Source organism: Columba livia, chromosome Z, assembly GCF_036013475.1.
Source record: "Columba livia isolate bColLiv1 breed racing homer chromosome Z, bColLiv1.pat.W.v2, whole genome shotgun sequence".
Lineage (NCBI taxonomy): Eukaryota > Metazoa > Chordata > Aves > Columbiformes > Columbidae > Columba > Columba livia.
The window spans coordinates 15,737,799-15,756,896 of NC_088642.1; the positions used below are offsets into that span (position 1 = coordinate 15,737,799).

Consider the following 19,098-nt stretch of genomic DNA (forward strand, 5'->3'; position numbering starts at 1 on the left):
AAAAGCAGACACAAATGTTTGTAAACTGGTTTGTTTTACAGCTGAAACTGGTTTAGATATCTGTACTTAATAGTTGGACAAAAATATTCAACTCTTGCTCTAACTGGCATAAACTTCTCTCTTCACTCTTCAAAATCTGCTGCACAGTGATCAGTTTCCTGAGGGTTTTAGGGGTGTTCAGTGTTCTGTCAACTAACAAGCCTATTTATTTCAACTATAGTTGGTGCTGAAAATCCACCTTTGACTGTCCTGCGCAAATTTGCCTACCTCTTGGACCAAAGTGACTTAGACTTTCAAGAAGAACTAGAAGTAACAAGGTTAAGAGAAGAAGTGGTTACAAAAATTCGATCCAATCAGCAGCTGGAGAAGGACTTGAACTTAATGGATATAAAGATTGGACTATTGGTGAAAAACAGAATCACTCTTCAGGTCAGCAGGCTCTGTTCAGACTCCCTTGGTAGCATGCAATGAACACTTAGTGTAACCCTGAGCTCCTTCAACACACAATCACAGCACAGTTGAGGTTGGAAGGGACCTTCAGAGGTCAACTAGTCCAACCCTCCTGCTCAAGCAGGGTTGACCAGAGCAGGTTGCCCAGGACCATATCCAGACAGCTTTTTAATATCTCCAAGGGTGGAGATTCTACAGCCTCTCAGAGCAACCTGTGCCAGTGCTCACTCACCCTTGATTAGTTAAAGTACACCTGCTAAATTAAGTGCTTTCTTTGTTTGTCTTAATCTTGTCAAAATACCTTGTTAGAGGTTGCTCTGAGTGGTATGACAGTTTGCTACCGAATGTCAGTCTTTGTTTTGGTACTTGTGGACAGTAATAATTGCTTGGCAGATTTCAAGCATCAGTAAACTTCTGATCATACTTGAGAGCTTGTTCATTGTTAAATAAATGATGAATGAGTGTGTGCACGAGATCAGGTTTCCCAGACAGATGTTGTTGGCAAGCCAAGATAAGATAAGATGTGACAAGATAAAGATGTTCAAAAGACTGGTTAGTGAACAGAGCAGCAAAACACAAGTTGCTAATAAGAGCTCTTGGAGGAATACAGCATTTTTAATGGTTGGAAAAAAGTGTTAATTTTTTTCAATATGCCCTTTTGTGAACATATAGTCTAAACTTTTGATCACTCTGTCTGCAGGATGTTGTACTTCACAGTAAGAAACTTAACAAAAAGAGCAAAAGTCAGCTAGAGGAGATGGTTATGGTTGACAAACAGGGTATCAAAGGTTTGAGTAAAGAGAGAAGAAAAAAACTGGAGGCTTATCAACATTTGTTCTACCTTTTACAGGTAAATACTAATGTAAAAATTAGCATGGCAGTGAACTGTTAAAGAAAAACTATAAATATATTGCTTGCTTTGTTGAAGTGATTGGTAGTAGTGGTTGTGAAGTATGTAGACTGTAGCAGCATCATCCACTTCTAATACTTCCTGTGATAATCCTTGCTGTCTTTATCATACAAAAAACATAGTGTTTTGTTTTGTTTTTTTTCTGGGGGATAACTTCGGTCCATACTGAAGCCAAAGATAAATGTTTTCTTCCATATATCTTTTAGTCCATGTAAGTTACTGTCACTGCTACTATGCATTACATGTGGAGGAAAGCAAACTGTCTGCTATGCAGCTGATAGCATATAATGCATTTGTCCTTGTGCTCCTTTTATCTCATCTTGTTGAAGTTTTTCTAGAGACTCTTGGATCTTCCAAGGGCAGATGCCCTCTGTTGCTTAAGTGGTCATGTAGTATGCAATGCCTTCTTGGTAGGTAGCCATTGGCATTTCATAGATTGTCATTGCTATCAGATACACAGACTTGATGCACAAAGGTACTGTTTGGAGACTACAAACAAAATCGTTACTTGGGCTACTCACAAATATCTAATTGTGCAGTATTTGGTGTTTCTTATACATTAGGATTTGGGGGGAAAAAAAGTAAAGCCAGTACGGAAAAGTGACATATAGGAATCAACAGAAATACTTTTGGTATTAATGGAAATGTTAAAAGCACTGTAGGTAGGGGTAGTTTGTCTTGAACAATAGAATTTAAGTCATCTGTTTGTTTTGTAGACTAATCCCACATATCTGGCAAAGCTGATCTTCCAGATGCCACAAAACAAATCAACCAAGTTTATGGATACAGTCATCTTTACTCTGTACAACTACGCCTCCAATCAACGAGAAGAATATCTGCTTCTCAAACTCTTCAAAACTGCTCTAGAAGAAGAAATAAAGTATGTAAAATTTAGTTAATTTGTGTGGCAGACAGTTCAATGAATTTTTACCTAAAGGAATTCGATGATTCATCTTTAAACTGCTGTAAAATCATATACATATTTTTGTTACTAGAGAAATTTATTTTCAGGTTAATTTATTCATTGACTCGAGCTATTTCCAATTCAGAAAAATATTTCTATGGTGCACAATATTTGTGTATGATAAAATGGCATGAAAAAATAGGCATCAGGGTTTCTTGCTTTTGTGGTTGAGTATATAAGGGTGGAGAAAGTCTCTTCTTTCTCTATGCAAATGTGTATTCTGTATCTGGAGAGTGGTGGCTTATCCCGAAACACTAAAATCATATCTTACACCTTTAACAGGTATTTCCTCAACAGCTATTTGGGCCTAAATCAGATATATATTAGCTAGCAGTAACTATGCTATGTTCCAGGGTCATTATTATAATACACATAGAATTCAGGTAGTAGTTTCTATAATTCTTGTTTCATATGAAAGCCTAAGAAATATAGGATATAAACAGGATAATTTTAAAAGTATAGATTTTGAAAAATATTTAGAAAGCAAGGTTAACTGTGTACATACGTAAGATCTGAAAACTCTTCTGTTCTTGATACAGCTCTAAGGTAGACCAGATACAGGATATTGTCACTGGCAACCCCACCGTCATTAAAATGGTTGTCAGCTTCAATCGAGGTGCTCGTGGACAGAACACTCTGCGCCAGCTCCTGGCCCCAGTGGTGAAGGATATCATGGATGACAAGTCCCTTATAATCAACACTAGTCCTGTGGATGTGTACAAGTCATGGGTAAACCAGCTAGAAATGCAGACTGGTGAAGCCAGGTGAGTTGGGCATACTGTACCATTTAAATACTTGAGGCTTCTCTCTATTCTGCTTTCCCTTTCCTGCTCCGACAAATTGCCCTTCCCCACCTTTCTGCAGCACAAGGCGAGTTTCTGGGGAGAGGTGCTTGAAAAACGGGTACTTTGACCTGTTCTGATCAACAAAGAGATCACTTTCCTGGTCAGAAACTTCAAATGTCAATTACTTAACCTTTAGAAGTGTAGTAGACTATGCCATGGAAGAACTTACAGCCTTCTTCCCAGGTTTTATAACAGCATCCTAAGAGTGTCCTGGGCTTTTGAGGAGCTATGCTGGGACTGGAATGCAAAGACATATGCCTCACATGTTTTTAATCTCTTTTTAAATTAGCATTCCCCTTTCCTAATTAAGGGAAGGTACATCATGGTGTGTTCACCCCCACCTAAATGAACTGCCTCCTTCCATATAAAGGAAGGTAATGTATCTGAGACACTTGTTGCTTAACCAACTTCAACTATATTCATTTTTTGTGTTGTTTTTTTTCTGTTCACTAATGACACTTATGAAGCAAATAAAAGCTGTATTTTATTCTTTCATTCATTTTAATTGTCTGTTTTGCAGCAAATTGCCATATGATGTGACCACGGAACAAGCATTAACACATACAGAAGTGGTCAATAAACTGGAATCATCAATTCAGAGTTTGAGAGCAGTCACTGACAAAGTTCTTGCATCCATATTTTCTTCTCTCAATATGATGCCGTAAGTGTTGAGTTACGACTCTAAGCTGCAGTTCATGTAAATTCAGTGGTGGAGATCCTTTCAAATAACATGGTTTGTGATATGTGCCTATTGAATTAGTTTCCCAGTAGAGGGAGTTGTTTCTCTGCTTGTCCTGCTCTGCTTTAGCAGTCTCCTGAATGTCTCCCTGTACTTGAATTTTTATTTTCCATTATCATCTCATCTTGTGTTTTAAGCGGTTAGGGGAAAGGTGAATAACTTGGTAACTTGGCTGACTAGAATGATTTTTTTTTTTTTTTTTTTTTAATTGGTTGCTTCATCTAAGTCTTTCCATTATTTTCCTTTTCATCTGTTCCACATGTAGTTATGGAATGAGATATATAGCCAAAGTTCTGAAGAGCTCGCTCCATGAGAAATTCCCAGATGCAACAGAAGATGAACTGTTAAAGGTAGATTTCTGAAGGCAAACACTCAACAGCTTGTTCTTTTAATGGCAAAAGGGATTTTTATTGATATTAAGCATTCTAAGGAACTGAGAACACCAGCACCTATTGAAGGAATTTGGTGATTCCTGGGTTGCAAAGGGGTGGTAGAAGGGGAGGAGAATGGAACTCTGTTGCCACAACCTAGCTATCTTAATGTGGGTGCTCAGCAATTCTTGTGGGAAGAAGTGTTCAACATGCTTGGATAGTCAGCTCAATAACTATTCTTAGAGGGCTGGAGTTTATCTGAATCATCATGGGTTTTGGTATTGTAGTATGGTACTTAACACCAGCAGTCCTTTTGTGGAGAATGCTATGGTCTTAATATTTTTATCTCACCAAAAATCATTAATATATTAAAAAATAGTATATTGGAAAAATTTGTGCTAATACTGTAATTTAAATACAATTAGGAGGGGCTCTACAAATTATTTGCAAGTAGACCATTCCATTACATACACCCATTTAAGATGCTTGTAGAAGTTGTAGAGATTACATTTGTACAGACTGAAAAGTAAAGTGTGAGTGGTAAGCATGGTGCTGGCAGAGTACCCATCTCTAACATACCACAGCCATGGTGCCTCTTCAGTGAGTGTAGAGGAATTGGTCCATGAGCCTTCCAGTCAACTGAGAGACTGAAAACTCTTTCAAATTAGAACTATTTGCACTTAAATTAATGTGCTTTTATTAGTATTTAATGAAATGGTTCTAAAACTGCAAGGTATGTATTTCATCAGGACTTTCCTACTATCCTTCAAAAAGATACTGTTTGGTGTGCAAAAAATATATTTGTGTCCTGGGGCTTAAAGGAATTCAAACTCCTCAAATAAAAAAATAATTCTGCTTTTGTACATTTTAACAATGCATTGGAAATACTTGCAAGCAGCATTTATGGGGTACTGCTGTACGTCACTCCAGCAATACCGATTAAGGCATTTGTTCAACTTACAAAATAAAAAAAAAGTAGCAGCAGCAGATGGAGCATAAATAACCCAACTGAAAGCCTATAAATGTAAGTTGCAAGTTCTGCTGGTGACTACACATAAACTGAGGCAAATTGCAGAAAGAAAAGTTCTGTCTGTTTTTGAGGTCAGGAATTATTTGAAACCACAATCTGCTCAATACAATTTACTGTAACGTCATTATAAAAATGGCAGTTTGGAAAATCAGTTCTCCAGTCTTTAAGGGCTGCATGCAGTCCCCATGAGAAACAATAGGTCCCTTGTCAATGGATGCACTTAATGCTGGCAGACACCTGTAGCACTTCAGAGAATGAGCCTCTGGAGCTGAGTCCTACAAAACGTAGAGGAAAGATGATTTGTATTGTCTTTGTGTTCAACTCGATGCCTTGCATTAGCTGACATAAAGCTGGGACCAACTGAAATGTGGTTGCAAAAGTCCATAACTGATGTTCATAGAGGTGTTATAAGAGGCACATCTTATAAAAGGCCACAGTATCTTACAGTTAGCCACACAGAAAACAGTTGTCTTAGAAGGGTTTTTCTAGCACTGGTTCCTATGGTCCAGTTCAGAAGTAGAAATTATTGTGTTTTGTAAAATGCAATTACTATACACAAAGGGAAGATCTTTATATATTTTTTTAATTTTTATTTTATTTTAATTTTAGATTGTCGGCAACCTCCTGTACTATCGCTACATGAACCCTGCCATTGTTGCTCCTGATGGTTTTGATATAATTGATATGACAGCTGGGGGCCAGATACACCCTGACCAGAGGAGGAACCTAGGTTGTGTGGCAAAAGTCCTCCAGCACGCTGCTTCTAACAAGCTCTTTGAAGGAGAGAGCGAACATCTATCATCTATGAATACTTATCTCTCACAGACATACCAGAAGTTCAGGTATGAAAAGCCCTCACAAATGCCTACACAGTAAAAGCTCTTCTCTAGGATGAGTAAGGCAGGTGGACTCCTTGTCTATAGCAATTCCCTGTTCTGAATTAAGTGTTGAGTGATCTGCCATAGAGCAAACGTAACATGTTGCACTTCTGCTTGAGCATTGCTTTGAGAACAGACCATCTGGTCAGGAAAAAGTTGTGGGTTTTGTTTTTACTGTTTCATCTTTGCCAAGAGATTCTGTTCAGATTTTATTCTTTCATCTTGCACAGTCATAGGAAATGTCATGTGCTACACTCTGGGACGCAAGTTCTTTGTGATCATTGCTCATCTTTTCAGGTGGTTGCTATTATTAGTTTGAATTGTTTTTCTGACCTGTGACAAACTCACTTTTTAAACTTCTTTTGTGTCTGTCCTTCATGAAAGCAAATTCACTGTTCATATAATGGATTTCCTTGAGAGATCAGCCATGAGCATAAACTTAGTCATTCTGTTTATTTAAGTATTTAAGGGCATGATGCAAACATGAAGAAGGGATAGAGTAGAAAGTCTAATAGCAAGAACAACAAACACTAATGAGAGAGCCTATTCTAGTTGGGACTTTGATCACTGCAAAAGGAATGATCCCTCTTGTAATTAAACTAACTTTATACCAAACTCAGTCTCTGGGTGACTACACTGCACTTAACCACCCTTGGACACCAACAGTAGCTGATTTCAGCTGCCTGTTCCCCTTGTCCTCACCAAGCAACTGCATGCAATTGCAATAACAGCCATGTTAAAAGCCATCAGCTTTTCCTAAATCTTTTATTATGCATTTATGATTTTGTCCAAGCACTTCTTGAACCTTTGAGACCTCTGCAACTTCCTCCTGCAGAAATATTCAGAAGTGTGTTACTTGTCAGTTAAGTGTTGCATTTATTTGAAATGGATATTTTCCTGTTATTCATTGCATGCCCCCTCATACTGTTATTGTGGGATTTGGTGAATGAATTCTGCACCCATCTTATTAAATACCACTATGATCTTGTACAACTTGATCATATCCCTCAGCTTTTCCTCATCAGACAAGAATTTGTCTTTTTTTTAATGCAAACTTCGAGGATTATCTGAACCTGAAATGTGCATCCTCATCAGCAGTGCCAGGCAGGCACAGTGAAGGCAGGATGGCTCCTGCATCTTCCCAATAGGCCTCACCTGGAAACCTGTTTCTCCCAGCTGCTCCAGTTCAGGTCCTCTCACTTGGGTAAACAAAGTGGTCCCCGATAGTAGGACCTTTCTGTTTCTTGGCCATCTGTGCACATCCCTGGAGCTGTCAGTAGCTTGGAGACACACTTGTCATCTTGAAAAGCAGGTCTCAGCTTGTCACCTACATGCTAGTCAATTAAAAGTAATGCTTCAACCATACGTCGCATTTTTTCCTCTCAACATTCTTGCATTTATAAACAATATCACATTTTCCGCCATTTCAAGGATCTCAGTTTCTGCCTGACAGCAATTTAAAATTTGTAGGCCAAGTGGTAATTTTGTGCAGCTATTTCAAATTTCTTCTTGGTACAGTTCATATTACAGTTTCTCTGCAAAATCAAAATAATATTCTACCAGCTGTCCAAGAGAAATGGAACACTTCATTTGTATTGATGTGTAAATGCGTTGCCTACAAAGGGTTCCTTCAAACACCAAGAGCAGATTGCAGGTTTTAAGACAAATAGAATGTATGTCAAAGACTTGATTGTGTGTTTTATTGTTTATTTTTTAATACAGGCTAACTTGAGTGAGTTTATAGGCAACAATTATTGAAGACTTTTTTTCTTTTAGGAATTTTTTTCAAGCAGCATGTGATGTTCCTGAACCAGAGGAGAAATTCAATATCGATGAATACTCTGACATGGTGACTCTTAGCAAACCTGTCATATATATCTCGATTGAAGAAATTATCAATACCCATTCAGTAAGTCAACAAAAATATACTGATCAACAGACTAAAGTGTGTAGGTTATAAAACACTTGCAGTAAACAGCCTCTGGGGAAAGCTTAGTGTATCTTCTTCCTTTCAAAGTAATGTCTTCAGTTGACCTCTGAAATGGTTTGGAATTAAGTATTAGACTTCACTTTCCCTAGAAGAGAGCTTCATGTAGAAGCATAATCTTGAACAACAGACAAAATATAACACTTTCTGATGGGAAGGAGGAAAGCTTTTGTTCTCATCTATTGCAGCATTTCTAATATATTCACAAATACTTTTGTGTCTTGGGTAAGAAAGTGGCACAGATTTGAAGAAGTTCTGACTCTGGTAATAAAGGAGAAGTCAGCATATTATTGACTCTGGCATTCTGTCATGTGTTTTGTTGGAAGCAGATGTAAATGTCTGGTTTAGGACAGAAGCTGTGTCATCCTGCCAACTCTTTATCATGGATAAAGAACAGATTAACTTTAGTCTGTAGTATGACTCATTAGGGTAAAAGTTAAATCTACCACATGGTCCTCCTAAAGCTGGGATATTGGTATCTGCTTCCTGGCTTGCAAACCCCTTCCCCCGCCTAAATAAATACATAAATAAATAAATAATCTCCAAACTTTCCCCTCAGCCCACAAACCCCACAAAGAACCTCCCCAAACTATTGTCAGATACACAATGGGAAAGGTAAAATAGTCAACTCCCAGCACATCACATTAAAAGTTGGCTTTACTCATAAAAACTAAGAGTCTACTCTGCTATAAATATATTCACTACATTCTCTTAGTGCCCATTTTCTTCTAATTTTTTAAGGCATAGACCTATGCCGGCATGTTTATGACCAGTGGTTACATTTACACACTAGTTTAGGTAAAATATTCCTGTTAGCGGGGCTGTTGCATTTCTAATATTTTCTTTGAGTTTTATGTGACAAAGTATTACTATGCTATTTTATACTAGATGTTAAAATACTCTACAAAATATGAAGTAATTTAATGAAAGTAAACTGCCAAAGGAGGTAAAACAGATGGTCTTTTTCTATAACACCACTATGGGCACTTGCCTGCCTAGAAAAAGCAAGCAATTAGGTCTGAAGACAGTACGTTATGTGCATGCAGTATACTTACCAGATGATCCTCCTTGTCCCACACCATCTGTTCCACCAAACTTACTCTGGGAGCCTGAGCCTACATCTGAGTTTTCTTCTCCCACTACATCTTCCCTGCAAATGTAAAATAAACTTTCCAGTCTGGTCATAGAGTTAAAATATAACTTAGTTGGAATAACAGAAGACACACAATTCTCTTATCTGTTGTCATGTGTAGTTCAGCTTCAGAAAAAGTTCTACAATCTGTTCTGTCATCATCTCCTGTGGCAATTTTTATCACACACCTCTGTATGACCTACCTGGAATTGAGGGATCTGTAGAATTCAGCAGCTTTGTTTTTTAGCACTTGTGCCTCTGTCTCTTGCCTTCACCTCAGATAATTTGTCCTGAGTAACTTCTTTTTACTTACTATAACTTGCAGTGTTTAAAATACTCAGAATACTGGAATTTTTGGCTACTGTGTGTTTTTCTGTAGCAAGTTTTCAGTGACTTTCTGTCAGTCCTTCAAGTAACAAACATTGCTTCTGTGAGGAATAGACTGTTGAATCTAGTGGTCACTAATGCTTCTGGTTTCAGCTAACTCAGCATGAAGTTACTTTCCTCACGAATAGTGAGAGCCTGTTTCTGAGAATATATTACTGCCCCATTCATGCTGTTTGTTTATCACTACTTTTGTGGCTTAAAGTTTTGATAATATGCCCAGGTACAATGGAAGTAATTGTGATCATGTTCACAAATATCTTGCAAATTCTAAGTTTACTTAAAATTGTGCAGCAGCTGCTGCATAGCTAGATTCTCACTTTAAAATGCAGTAATTTCTGAAAGGTATCACTGATGCTATTTTAAGCTACTGGGATAATTATATGGAAAAAAGGTGTTTTTCTGTGGGTCACTGTCCCTTTCTTCATTCCTTTGTGTGCTTAGTTCAGGATGCAGCACTGAAATGCCTTGCTTGGGATTATGGGCCTTCACTCTCTGATAGTTAGTCCTGAAGGCAAATCTTTAAACTTCTCCTCAGCTGTGATGTCCAGCACTCTGAAGACAATTGCCAGAGGAGCATAGCAAGCTGTCTTACAGCAAGAGTAATTCTAAACTTGTAGTCCAGAACTGAGCATGCTTCCCTCCTGTGTCATCCATAATCCTGATTACACTAGGCCTATGTGTTTTAGCACTGAGTCTCCAGATTTATTTGCAAGTATAAACACACTGAAAATGTCTTTGGTTTTTTGGTGGTTGTTTTGTTTGTTTGGGTTTTGGTTTTTTTGGATTATGACTTCATTTACATTTGTTTACAGCTGTTACTGGAACACCAAGATGCCATTGCCACTGAGCCAAATGACCTGCTGAACGAATTGCTGGAAGGGCTGGGACCTGTTCCTGATGTAGAGTCTTTCCTTGGTATGTTATTCTTCATCTTTACCTTCACTCCTGGAATAGAATTAAATGGGGGTTTGATTTAAATATTCTCATGTCTCTCATGGTGACAGCTTCTTCTACTACAAAATTATTTTTTGAGCAGTTTTTGTAACATCACCTCCTACAGTTGAACTGTCTTTTAACTGCAATATTCATTCCAAAGATTAATGATGTGATTCAAAAGCCAAACATTAATGATATTTGGAGCAGAATGATCCAGTTGTGCTCAAATTGCAGAGAGAAACAAGTGGTTTTTAACAACCTTATCTCAAATTATATTAGTGTTGGCTAGAAACTTACCAAAAGTTTAATGACTGTTCTTAAAACAGCTATTTTAAATTTTGACAATTATCCAAATAAAAATGAAGTCTTAAATTATGCAAATTTATTAGAAAGTTATAAGGAATAAATGTGACTGATATTTAATTTGCCTTAACTGTAGTAGGATGTGAACTGTTTATCCATGACATCCTAGCTGCTTTCTAATACCAGCTTCCACGTGAACAGACAGTTAACATAGCTCCTACTCTTTTATTTTTTTGCTGTCACTGCTTGCTAGGACAAAGGATATGAAATTGTTTGCATTCTTTGAGAGGAAGACATTAGTTTCTTGCACATCAGTAATTTGAAAAGCAAGAATTAGTAGCATTTCTAGAATATTCTAATTGGGCTTGTAAATAGCAGGCTTGTGGTTTTGACTGTTCAATGTCCAAAAAAAGACTGCTTCTAAATGGTAGGGATGGGTCTGATATGTAATAAAGTTAATATTTCTAATTACATACAGTGATGTTTCTAGGTTCTTGTTTCATGCACTGGGGCAAAAGGATGCTGGGACTGGAATTAGCTGGGCTCATTTGGAGAGCTTTAAACTAGGCTCAAAGGGGGATGGGGTTGTAGCTGGGCTTGTCCCAGTGGGGCAGCATTCTTAAACTGATGAGGACCGGGTGGCCTCCTATGCCCCTAGGGAGAAATTGGTGTGCTCTGCTCACTCCCTGAAATGCCTGTACACCAATGCGCGCAGCATGGGGAATAAGCAGGAGGAGTTAGAATCCTATGTTTGGTCGGGAGATTGTGATCTGGTGGCAATTACAGAAACATGGTGGGACAGTTCACATGGCTGGAATGTGGTCATGGATGGCTATGCCCTTTTCAGGAAAGACAGGCCAGCCAGGCGTGGTGGTGGAGTTGCTCTCTATGTGAGAGAGCAACTACAATGTACTAAATTCTGCCCAGGAGTGGATGATGAGCGAGTTGAGAGTGTATGGGTCAGGATCATGGGGCAGGCTGGCAGGGGTGACACTGTTGTGGGCGTCTGTTACAGGCCACCAGATCAGGCTGAGGAAGTTGATGAGGCCTTCTATGAGCAGTTGAGAGTGGCCTCACAGTCACAGGCCCTGGTTGTTGTGGGGGATTTTAACTTCCCTGATGTTTGCTGGAAGGACCATTCAGCCAGCCAGCCACAGTCCAGGAGGTTCCTCCAGTGCATGGATGATAACTTCCTCATGCAGATGGTGGAGGAGCCGACTAGGAGAGGTGCACTGCTGGATCTCATCCTCACTAACAAGGAGGGTCTGGTCAAAGCAGTAAAGGTTGAGGGCTGCCTGGGTTGCAGTGACCGCGAGATGGTGGAGTTCAGCATCTTGTTTGGCAGGAACAGAATAGCAAGTAGAATTGCAACCCTGGACTTTAGCAGGGCTAACTTTGGCCTTCTCAAGCAATTGCTGGGGGAAATCCCATGGGCAAGACTGCTTGAAGGTAAAGGGGCCCAAGATAGCTGGATTGCATTCAGAGATTGCTTCTTCCACGCTCAGGATCAGTGCATCCCCACAGGAAGGAAGTCAAGGAAGGGAGCCAGGAGGCCTGTGTGGTTGAATAGGGATCTGTTGGGTATGCTCAAGCAGAAGAGGAGAGTTTACAGGTCATGGAAGCAGGGGCTAGCCACTTGGGAAGAATATAAGGCTGCAGTTAGAGGATGTAGGAAGGCAGCTAGGATAGCCAAGGCCTCCTTAGAATTACAGCTGGTGAGAGGGGTCAAGGACAGCAAAAAGAACTTTTTCAAATACATAGCAGATAAAACTAATACCAGAGGCGATGTAGGCCCACTGATGAACGGGGTGGGTGCCCTGGTGGCAGAAGATACAGAGAAGGCAGAATTACTGAATGCCTTCTTTGTCTCTGTCTACTCTGCCGGAGGCTGTCCTGGGGAGCCCTGTACCCGTGAGACCCGGATGAAGCCAGGTCAATGGAGGAGTTTGCTTTAGTCGATGAGGACTGGGTTAGGGAGCAATTTAAATAGTCTGGACATCCATAAATCCATGGGTCCAGATGGGATGCATCCACGGGTGTTGAGGGAGCTGACTGAAGTCATTGCTGGACCGCTCTCAAACATCTTTGCCAAGTCTTGGGAAATGGGGGAGGTGCCTGAGGATTGGAGGAAAGCAAATGTCACTCCAGTCTTCAAAAAGGGCAAGAAGGAGGACCCAAGTGGCTGATATGCCAGAAGGCTGTGCTGCCATCCAGCGGGACCTGGACAGGCTGGGGAATAACCTTATAAAATTTAACAAGGGAAAGTGTAGAGTCCTGCATGTGGGCAGGAACAACCCCAGGTTCCAGTATAGGTTGGGAAATTACATATTAGAGAGCAGTGTAGGGGAAAGGGACCTGGGGGTCCTGGTGGACAACAGGATGACCGTGAGCCAGCACTGTGCCCTTGTGGCCAGGGAGGCCAATGGCATCCTGGGGTGTATTAGAAGAGGGGTGGTTAATAGATGGAGAGAGGTTCTCCTTCCCCTCTACTCCGCCCTGGTAAGACCCCATCTGGAGTATTGTGTCCAGTTCTGGGCCCCTCAGTTCAAGAAGGACAGGGAACTGCTGGAGAGGGTCCAGCGTAGGGCAACAAAGATGATTAAGGGAGTGGAGCACCTCCCTTATGAAGAAAGGCTGAGGGAGCTGGGTCTCTTTAGTTTGGAGAAGAGGAGACTAAGGGGGGACCTTATCAATGTTTATAAATATATAAAGGGTGAGGATGCCATGAGGATGGAGCCAGGCTCTTCTTGGTGGCAAACAATGACAGTACAAGGGGTAATGGAATCAGGCTGGAACACAAGAGGTTCCACTTAAATATGAGAAAAAACTTCTTCTCAGTGAGGGTGACAGACACTGGAACAGGCTGCCCAGGGAGGTTGTGGAGTCTCCTTCTCTGGAGACATTCACAACCCGCCTGGACATGTTCTGGTGAGACCTCACCTAGGCGTTCCTGCTCCAGCAGGGGGATTGGACTAGATGATCTTTTGAGGTCCCTTCCAATCCCAAACATACTGTGATACTGTGAATCTTGGGAAAGTTGGCAGATTGAAGTAAAAGATGTTTCCTCACAGGGGAAGGAGCTGTTGATCCCAATGACCCAAACAGAGAAAGCACGCTGAGTCAACTTGCAAAAACAGAGATTTCACTGTCTCTAACAAGCAAATATGAGTTACGAGAAGGTGAAGATCAGGATCTCAAAAGCCTGATGATAAAGTAAGTTTTGCTCAAAAACCTATATTGTGGTCATGTGTGTGTTTGTTTTTGCATCGTGGGGGGGTTTGTTTGCTTGTCTCTAAATTTGCCTTCACTCTGTTCTCTAAGTGCATTTTTAGACATTCAGTGCGCTCAGTTTTTGAAAGCCAGTTTGTGTTCAGTCCTATTCAAACTTTTGCAAAAGTCAGAGAAACTGTCAATTCTTTCAGAATGTTTATTTTCCTGTAAGTTTACTGTGACTTGTGTTTTGGGCCATGACTGGATCACTGTCTAACCTAGTAAGTGCTTTTCTGTGAGGTTGTAAAACCATTCTGCTTTAAAAGACCACAGCCTTGGGAAAGCAGAGATGAAAAGCTGTCTAACCTTCTAAGGGATGGACAGTATCAGACTGTTCTCTCCTTCCCCTCAAAGGAAAACACTTCTGTGACATACTGCTATCAGGCTTTTGAACAGGATGTGACTGTCACTTCAGCAGTAGTGTGTACTTTTTTTCCAGGGAAAGAAAAACATTTATTCTGTATAGTAAGCAAGTTAAGAAATTGCTACTGGGATACCTTGGGACTTTTGAAGTCAAAAGTCCATACTTTAAAGTCCAACTTATTCAAGATCCTGGTGCTTCCCCACAAGGAGGAGGATGGGAGGCAGATCCCCCCTAGCACTATGCTTATTTTTACCCTGCAAGTGTGAAGATTAGAAATTCAGTTTAAAAGGAAATACAACATAAGGATTTTACACCTTTGCAAGCACTGGGAGTATATACAAGTGGTAATTGAACTCTAATCTCTTAGTAATTTATTTTTCAAATCAAAAATTAGCAAGCTGAATTTATTGGGTAATACGTGAAGTTTTACTTCTGAAGAAAGTTCTTAGCTATAATGTCTGCAGTAAGTACTATAATTTCTATAAAAGCAATAAATGACTGTTTAAAGTCTGGAAAAAAAAAATCTAATTTTAAGTGCAAGAAAGCTCTTACTGAAGAGAAATTTTTCCACTGTAAGTTGTACATATTTTTTCCTGAATCACAAACATGAAAACACTGAGGGTTTTTTGTAACTTGTTATCAAATCTTATTTGGGGATCCTAAAGAAAAGGGTGCAATGACAATGTTAAATCAAAACTGTGTTAGTCACTTGGTATTCCAGAGACCAGCCTCTAGACCTGTTCCCAGGCTGGTTTTGTAATAAGGATATGGCTGCTGCTGTCCCTTTAAAAAAAAATTTAAAGCTTCCCACCCTTTTTTCATCTGTGTAGGAGTAGAATGCTAACCCTTAATGGAATCCCTAAAAATATGCAAAATGAAGGCCAAAAGAAATGGCTTAATCCTCCACACTGTAGTAATATGTTAAAACAATAGCATAAGAATTAACAAAAGAATTTAACTTCTCTATTGCATAAGTCCTTTCAAGTAATATTTCTCATATTTTGAGAAAACTTAGTAAATAGCCTGAAAGAAGACTAATTCACCTAAAAGAGGTGTTTCTGTAAAATTACATTCCTGAGCAGGTTTGGTATGTAGGGAGAGGAAGCAGAAATAAGTGCCATGGCTTATTGGTCATATCAGCACCTGTTTTAAGGCAGTATGTAAAATGATAGTGCTACCCCACATATGTTACTGTAGGCTATAGTGGTGACCACCAATGACTGACCAAGGTTGTGGTCAGGCAGAGGAAGTCAGCAATGTGTCGATGCAGGCCAACTTTAGGGAACCTTTTTGTTTTGTGGGTTTTTTGTGTTGTTTTTGTTGGGTTTTTTTGATGTTTGTTTTGTTTTGCTTTGTTTTCCTGGTGAAGTGGAGGGGATTCCAAGAGTTTGTGAAGAAAATATACACTTAAGTACAGTCCTTCAGAAGCTGTGGCGTGTATCAGAATGCCTCAATTCAATTAATAGCAGCTCTGGGTGAGCAAACTAGTTTCTAGGAGGTTTAACAGGTTGCTTTTGAAGATGAAAGGTGCAGTGCTTCAGGTGTGTGCTGTCAGTCAATCCTACCTTGCTGCACCTTCCATGGAAACAACTTGGTCATGCGCCTTCCATGGAAACCTGGTCATACTCAAATACTCAGTGGTTTTCGATAGTGTTGTCTGTATATGAGTAAATCTTTTGTTCTATTTCATTGTATTTTTGTGAGAACTTCTAGTCCTGAAAACACTAACAAAACCACCAACTTTCTGTAGGTAAACTATCATTTTAAAGCAGGTCATGAGGTTTCATCACAGAAGTCTTGATCATATAAAAACATTTTCCTGAAAAACTTAAGCTGCAGCTTCAATTTTCTGTTAACTTTTAAGAATGTCCTATATATATAATTTGTAACTGTGTCCTCTAAATTAACAGAATTCTGTAGCAGGATGTTCTTGGAAGTATTATGGGTGAACAGGCAGCAGGAATTAGACAAATTCTTGCCAAAAAAAGAGCCAGTTTACATATCAGGGTGTAGCAGCTTCCATTTTTTCAGAAAGGAAATGCTCCTTGTCTTTTGTCACTAGGGAAATATCTGCTCTTAAGTGGTGTGAGTAAATGCACTGTGTTGGATGTAAAATTACTCCAGAAGTTAAGCAGTTTTGAGTGCATTTCAGTAAATTTATTCTGTAAATGTGACCTTTTGGATAACTGTTTTCTAAAATAAAATGTGTAAAACTATGCACATACCTATCTATTCAGGCCTATGTAGAAACCAGATGTTCAAAATTATTAATGGAAACTCCAAAACATAAAAACCTAGGAAACACCAACATTACCAAGTATCCATAAAAGGGTGTGAGCCTGCTAGTTTTAATGTTATAGATATGAAATGCCCAAGTGAGACATTAACAACTGTTTTGTAATATCCATATATCCTTTTTAAAAGGACCAAAAGACTTATAGTGGATGTGATACGAACACAACCAGGGGATACGCTCTTAGAAATATTAGAAACACCAGCCACTGCACAACAGGTAAGTACTATACTGTGTCTGAATAGGGAAGAAAGTACGTATTTTATTATAGCTATTTGAAAGCCTTAACAGATCTGAGAGCTTTCTCCATCACTCTATAACAAAGAAGTAATTGTTACTGGTTTTTAGATTATTCAGATCTCGAGCCTTCAAAATGTGAGACTTGCAAATTTTCTTCTACAGTATAATTGGTAACAGCTTCTGAGAAAAACAAAAATTAAGTCTTGTTGTCAACTAGCACATCTAGAATCTTTTTCTTTGCTTTTTCTCCCTGCCGGGATTCTTTTTTCTCATGAACTTCAGTATGTTAACTCAAGTTCCCTGACACACAGTTTATTTGCTTAAGCAATACAAGCAAATATCTGCCTGAGGAACTGCTGCTATCCTTGCTATGGGAATTGAGTGGGAAGAGCACCCAGTTGAAGACTTCCCTGTAGATACTGAAGCACAAAGCTGTGTCTCCATAATGTGCACATTTTAGCTTATCTCGGTGTGTGTGCATGTAATGGAGACCTGTGGCATCTGGACAGTCTTTCCTCAACTATGTCAAGTCATTGATAAGTCTGGCTGATTTTAGACATGTTTTGATTAATTGAAACACATATCTAGGTGTTGTGATTAGATACTTAAGTTATGTCAAAAGGCATAGTAAATGGAGGACTTTCAGACTATGTGGTAAGAGGATACAAATAAAGCCAGCATCTTGATTCTTTATAATCTCCTCTGAGAATTCAATGTATTTGAATGCTTAACTGTTATAATGAGCTGGAAAATAACTGTTCTAGATTTTTTTTTTTACTTAGGAATCTGAGCACTCAAAACTTGCAGAAAAACGTGCCATCTTAGATTCCAAAACTCCAGAGAAAATGAAGCACAGTAAGTCTATTTTTGAAGATGGGCAGCTACCAATAGAACAAAAGAAAAGGAAAATCCAGAGAAATCTCCGAACACTGGAACAAGCAGGACTAGTATCTTCAGCAACTAAGTACCAAGAAATTATAAATGAGATTGCTAAGGTAAATGGAACATTCTTCCCTGTATATTGATGGATTTTAGGCATGTAGCCTAAATCCATTCCACCTAGAGATGTACCATGTAGTTTCTCAAGAGAATGCTATACTAAACTGCTGAAGTATCCACATAAGAAACAAATCATCTTTGTTTGCTGATAAAAGAAGTGAAACACAGTATGCTTCACGCATAACTACCTGAACTGAATAAGAAACAACTGTAGGCTGTTTTCCAGACTTAATATTGATGCTGCTTTAATTTCTCCAATACAATGTGTTTCAATATAGCTTTTTATATTTTAAAAGTAATCACAATTACTCATCCATATTTTAATTAATTTAATATAGTCTTGGTAAGGTTTAAAAAGACTTTACCCCAAAATATCCTCTGATCAACATTAACACTGATCTGCAGTGGTCAGGCAGGACCCAAAGACAATAGTGGGCTGATGCAGTGCTCATCTTTGGGTTTCAAAAGCACCAGGCCTGTTGTGTTCAAATTGGCTAATCCTGTTCCAAGTCCACACCCAATACTGGCTGTATCTTAGTGTATTGGATTTTCTTTAATTATTCATGAGTAAAATTGGATTATCTTTCATTACTCATGAGTAAATTACTCATAGCTCACAAGTGATTCATGTATTATAAATATGTATTTTTGAAGTTGCAAATATATTTTTAATATAAATAAATTATGTATGTGAGCTAAGTCTCTAAGTGTGTCATGTTGCATCTGCTCTGAACTGCCATTTAAAATCCCTGCTCAGTTCAGATGTGTACCTGCATTTGCTTCTACTCAAGGAAAAAAAAAATTAATACATATGTACTCACTGCCCCATTTTTTTTATTTCTTATCAGTAAGCCTAGATGCTTTGTTTTGAGCTGGTAAGGTAATCTGAAGACTAGGATGAGCCTTAGGACTGGAATTTGCTTTTATTTTACTTTTGACTACCTCAGCTTGCTACCTTTAACACAAGCTCTAGTTCAGCAGCAGTTAGTTCTCACCTAGT

General features: G+C 39.0%; 1 protein-coding gene across 4 annotated transcripts in view; it reads left to right on the top strand.

The window, feature by feature from the left end:
- The window catches only part of IQGAP2 (IQ motif containing GTPase activating protein 2), a 131,698-nt gene that overhangs the window by 108,979 nt on the left and 3,621 nt on the right, over window positions 1–19,098 (top strand). For all 4 annotated transcript variants that reach the window (XM_065047367.1, XM_065047369.1, XM_065047368.1 and 1 more), the window contains 12 exons: window positions 221–429; window positions 1,151–1,300; window positions 2,077–2,240; window positions 2,864–3,088; window positions 3,690–3,830; window positions 4,174–4,258; window positions 5,919–6,151; window positions 7,964–8,096; window positions 10,506–10,608; window positions 14,004–14,145; window positions 16,991–17,078; window positions 17,882–18,094. In XM_065047367.1, coding sequence (XP_064903439.1) covers window positions 221–429; window positions 1,151–1,300; window positions 2,077–2,240; window positions 2,864–3,088; window positions 3,690–3,830; window positions 4,174–4,258; window positions 5,919–6,151; window positions 7,964–8,096; window positions 10,506–10,608; window positions 14,004–14,145; window positions 16,991–17,078; window positions 17,882–18,094 — 1,886 coding nt within the window. The remainder of the gene's footprint in view (window positions 1–220; window positions 430–1,150; window positions 1,301–2,076; window positions 2,241–2,863; window positions 3,089–3,689; window positions 3,831–4,173; window positions 4,259–5,918; window positions 6,152–7,963; window positions 8,097–10,505; window positions 10,609–14,003; window positions 14,146–16,990; window positions 17,079–17,881; window positions 18,095–19,098) is intronic.